The sequence below is a fragment of the Myodes glareolus genome, chromosome 5 (genome assembly GCF_982192425.1).
Source record: "Myodes glareolus chromosome 5, mMyoGla1.1, whole genome shotgun sequence".
NCBI classification, from domain to species: Eukaryota; Metazoa; Chordata; class Mammalia; order Rodentia; family Cricetidae; genus Myodes; species Myodes glareolus.
In genome coordinates, this window is record NC_142030.1 from 41,816,491 (window position 1) to 41,820,121 (window position 3,631).

The 3,631-nt window shown below is 48.9% G+C and overlaps 1 protein-coding gene across 1 annotated transcript; it reads left to right on the plus strand.

Moving 5' to 3' along the window:
* Positions 1 to 289: 289 nt before the first annotated feature.
* Positions 290 to 3,081, plus strand: LOC125391697 (pulmonary surfactant-associated protein A). The gene is made up of 5 exons (XM_085687887.2): positions 290 to 447; positions 994 to 1,188; positions 1,394 to 1,513; positions 2,218 to 2,295; positions 2,673 to 3,081. Exons 2-5 carry the CDS (start codon positions 1,017 to 1,019, stop codon positions 3,047 to 3,049), a joined length of 747 nt encoding a protein of 248 aa, XP_085544013.2. The 5' UTR covers positions 290 to 447; positions 994 to 1,016; the 3' UTR covers positions 3,050 to 3,081.
* The last annotated feature ends 550 nt before the right edge of the window (positions 3,082 to 3,631 follow it).

Below are 3,631 nucleotides of genomic sequence, written 5' to 3' on the forward strand. Positions count from 1 at the left end.
TCAAGCTTGTTCTGGTGCTTTGTTTCTTCTCTGAGTGATAGTGGATCTTCATCAGAACCTGGGTAAAGGTTTTCAGTCTGTGCTGCTAGCCAGCGGTGTTAATTCAGAAGAGAGGGGCGACTTTGATTGACACAAAGATTCCCTTCCCACACACTTGGAGTTTGCTTCCTGCAGATTCCGTGCTCTGCTCAAGGGTTCTAAGTGCTTTTCTTGTGAAGTACTCCGAAGGAAACTGAGCTGTGTAAACGAGATGGCTGCTTCCTGCCAGGCCCTCCCTTGTGATAGGGACTCTGAGGGTGGGGAAAGCTGACAGCCTGTACCTCTATAAGTGATGCTGTCCACATATCCACTCTGACTTGGAGGCAGACAGCCACACCACCTGTGGGCTGCGTGTGCGTGAGCTTGGCCACCAGTGCTTGAGTGTCCTCTGGTTTTGATTTTCTGGAGGTAAGATCCGCACACCTAATTAAGGACTAACTGGGCAGGAGGGTCCTGCTTACTGCTGCCATTTTGGCGGAACCATGAACCCTACTCATCACTGTTTGTCGTTGGCTCTCTGACTCCTGAGAACAGAGTAACTTAAAATACTGAGGGACAGACCAGCTAATAGACAGCCCTATTAGGATTTTCACACTGGGGTCAGCTAAGATCAGAGAGGTACAGGGATTCCATTTGAGCTACCAGTGAGGCTAGAACAAAAAAGAATCTCCTTGAGGATTCAGGCCCCTGACTCCCCTGAGTTCTACTCCTCTGATCAGGGATCATAGTATCTGACGCTGGAGGGCTGGGGTGTGAGGCTGTGTGAGATAATAGATGCTCCTGGGGATTTCTGACTGGGAAGAGTTGGGTCTTGTTGGTAATCTTGACTATATCTGCTTGTCTGTCATGATCTACTCTGTTCCTGGGGCCCGCAAAGTGGAGCAAGAATGGGGGTGTGGCAGAGGGGAGCCACGTTAATGCTACAGATGGGTTGGTAATCCTTCCCTCCTGCAGGAGAAGTCACTGGAGCAGCAGCCATGTCGCTGTGTTCTTTAGCCTTTGTCCTCTTCTTGGCTGCTGTTGCTGGTATCAAGTGCAATGGGACAGAAGTGTGTGCCGGAAGTCCTGGTATCCCTGGCACTCCTGGAAACCATGGCCTGCCTGGCAGAGATGGGAGAGATGGTATCAAAGGTGACCCTGGACTTCCAGGTACTTACTGTATGGATTACCACATTTTTAGCTCGGGGACAGGGACCTGTTTTTATGAGAGCCATCCCGTACAGGGCACTAGACGATGGGACTTCTCTGGAGTCCTTAGGTTGTAGCATGTGTCTTCAATGTTCCGATGGAGAGACAAGTGATTCATCCACAGGCTAAAGGGGGCCTACATGTCTGTGTCCTCTTTACTCTGTAGGTCCCATGGGCCCCCCTGGAGGAATGCCAGGTCTTCCTGGGCGTGATGGGATGCCTGGAGCCCCTGGTGCCCCTGGAGAACGTGGAGACAAGGGAGAGCCTGGAGAGAGGGGTCTTCCAGGTGAGCAGGGCTGGGGACAGAAGTCAGTGGTAATATGGTACAGCTTGTCAGTCACATGAGGAATTGTAGGGAGGGTCCAAGGCATACTGCTCAACCTAAATAAGAAACTAGGAAGTTGAAGAGAGAAGCCATAGGGGCTTAAATATCACATTTCAGAGACTGACAAGCATCATGGCTGCAGACAGAGGGACACATGGTGTCCTATAGGGGAAGGGAAGCACCACTGGGAGGCCTAGGGGTCATTCTTAGGGATGAGGTTCTGGAACATCTTGTAAGGTAGGCAGGGTTATATGGACTTGGAATCCAGGCAGACAGTGTGATCAGGAATCATGCATACTGGAAGAAGCTCTAGAGTATGGATCAATTTAGCAGCCCATTAGGAGAGTTCAGAGGTCATTATTGCTGGTCTTGGTAGGGCATATGGGATGGGGGTCCTTTTCTTCAGTTAGAAAAACACATAGATGAGCATGTGCATGCAGGGCCAGTCAAGGGATACAGGAAAGCAGAGCAGACTCAAGGCTGTATTAAGAAATGGGTATGTAGGAGTACAGAAGCTCTGCTCCTGGACCCTTGTAACTAGGGCCTGGGCTCTGTGCACAGCATTAGATAGAACTCTGGCCTTTTCGCTGGCGGAATACCTGTTTGGTAGCAAGTGGAGCTCTTGGCTGGCTTGCCCCATCCTGAAATTGTGGGGGTCTTCACAGGATTTCCAGCTTACCAGGATGAGGAACTGCAGACCGATCTCCTCGAGATAAGACATAAGATACAGCAAATGATGGGAGGTAAGGGGACTGTGTGGAGTGTCACCAAGCACAGATGTCTTAATGCTTCCCTCTAGTCTCTGGTACCAGAATCCAGAACCTAAATGCCTGGCAAGTAAGTGTACACATGTGACTTTGGAGGAAGGAAAGGTGCTTTCCTTTTCTACTGCCTCTGAATGTCACAGAAGTGGGCATGGATTTGCTCCCAAGAAAGCGTGAAACTGTAAATTCTGTCAATAAATAATTGTTGTTTATTCAGAGATCTCTATTAGAGAACACGGAGATGGACTTTAAAGTGAGGTTGGGGAAAGGAAGGGAAAACACCAAGAAAGACAGAGATGGAGAGATTATGGAAAAAGCTTAAGGGTCAGTGGTGTAACCCAGGCTTCTCTGCTTAGTCCTCAGCTTGCAAGGATCCATGTTGCCCGTCGGAGAGAAAGTCTTCTCCACCAATGGGCAGTCAGCCAACTTTGATACCATTAGAGAGACATGTATCAGGGCAGGTGGCAACATTGCTGTACCAAGGAGCCCAGAGGAGAACGAGGCCATCTCAAGCATCGTGACCAAGTACAACATCTATGCCTACTTGGGCATGGTTGAAGACAAGATCCCTGGAGAGTTCCAATACCTGGATGGGGCTTCTGTGAACTACACCAACTGGTACCCGGGGGAGCCCAGGGGTACGGGCAAAGAGAAGTGTGTAGAGATGTATACAGATGGGCGATGGAATGACAAGGGCTGCCTGCAGTACCGGCTGGCTATTTGTGAATTTTGATCAAGCATTTTGATTAAAAAGATAAAATTCCACATTGTTTTTTAGCCTCTTTCCTGATGATCCACCTGACCCGTAGAATGTGGCAAGTTCCTTTCAACCAAATTTCTTTGTGGCTATTAGAATTAGCAGCATTCTTAGTCACCCCACATGGGCCCTAAACTCTTCTCCATACTCATTAGCTCATCCTGAATGCTCCATTAGAGTCTGTTCTGAGCAGTCACTCAAGGCAGCCACTGCCAACCTTGGCCTTCACCATGAGCTGGAGACCTACTTTTTCCTCACCTTGTCCAGTTTCTTCATTTACGAGTAGTATCCAGGATGTCCCAGCATGAAAGGATCCTCTAAACTACACAGCCTGGCCCTTGCCCTTTCTATCCTTCTGCAATTCACCCTTTCACTGCCCTAAGATTTAGAAATTCAGGTTAAACATAAAAATAGGCATAAGGAACTTTGGGCAAAGTCTGATGTGTGGAACTAGGCCATATTCCCTATCACCTGCACCCAAGCTTTCAGGTCAAACATGGTCTCATAGATGTCACGGAGCTAGGTAGGGCCACAACATAGTACTGGTGGAACACAGTT

Bases quoted from the DNA above. Each gene is read 5' to 3' on its own strand.
- LOC125391697 (XM_085687887.2), top strand. From the start codon at position 1,017: ATGTCGCTGTGTTCTTTAGCCTTTGTCCTCTTCTTGGCTGCTGTTGCT. The intron at 1,514-2,217 runs GTGAGCAGGGCT...GGGTCTTCACAG, and splicing joins TGGAGAGAGGGGTCTTCCAG to GATTTCCAGCTTACCAGGAT. The intron at 2,296-2,672 runs GTAAGGGGACTG...TTCTCTGCTTAG, and splicing joins GATACAGCAAATGATGGGAG to TCCTCAGCTTGCAAGGATCC.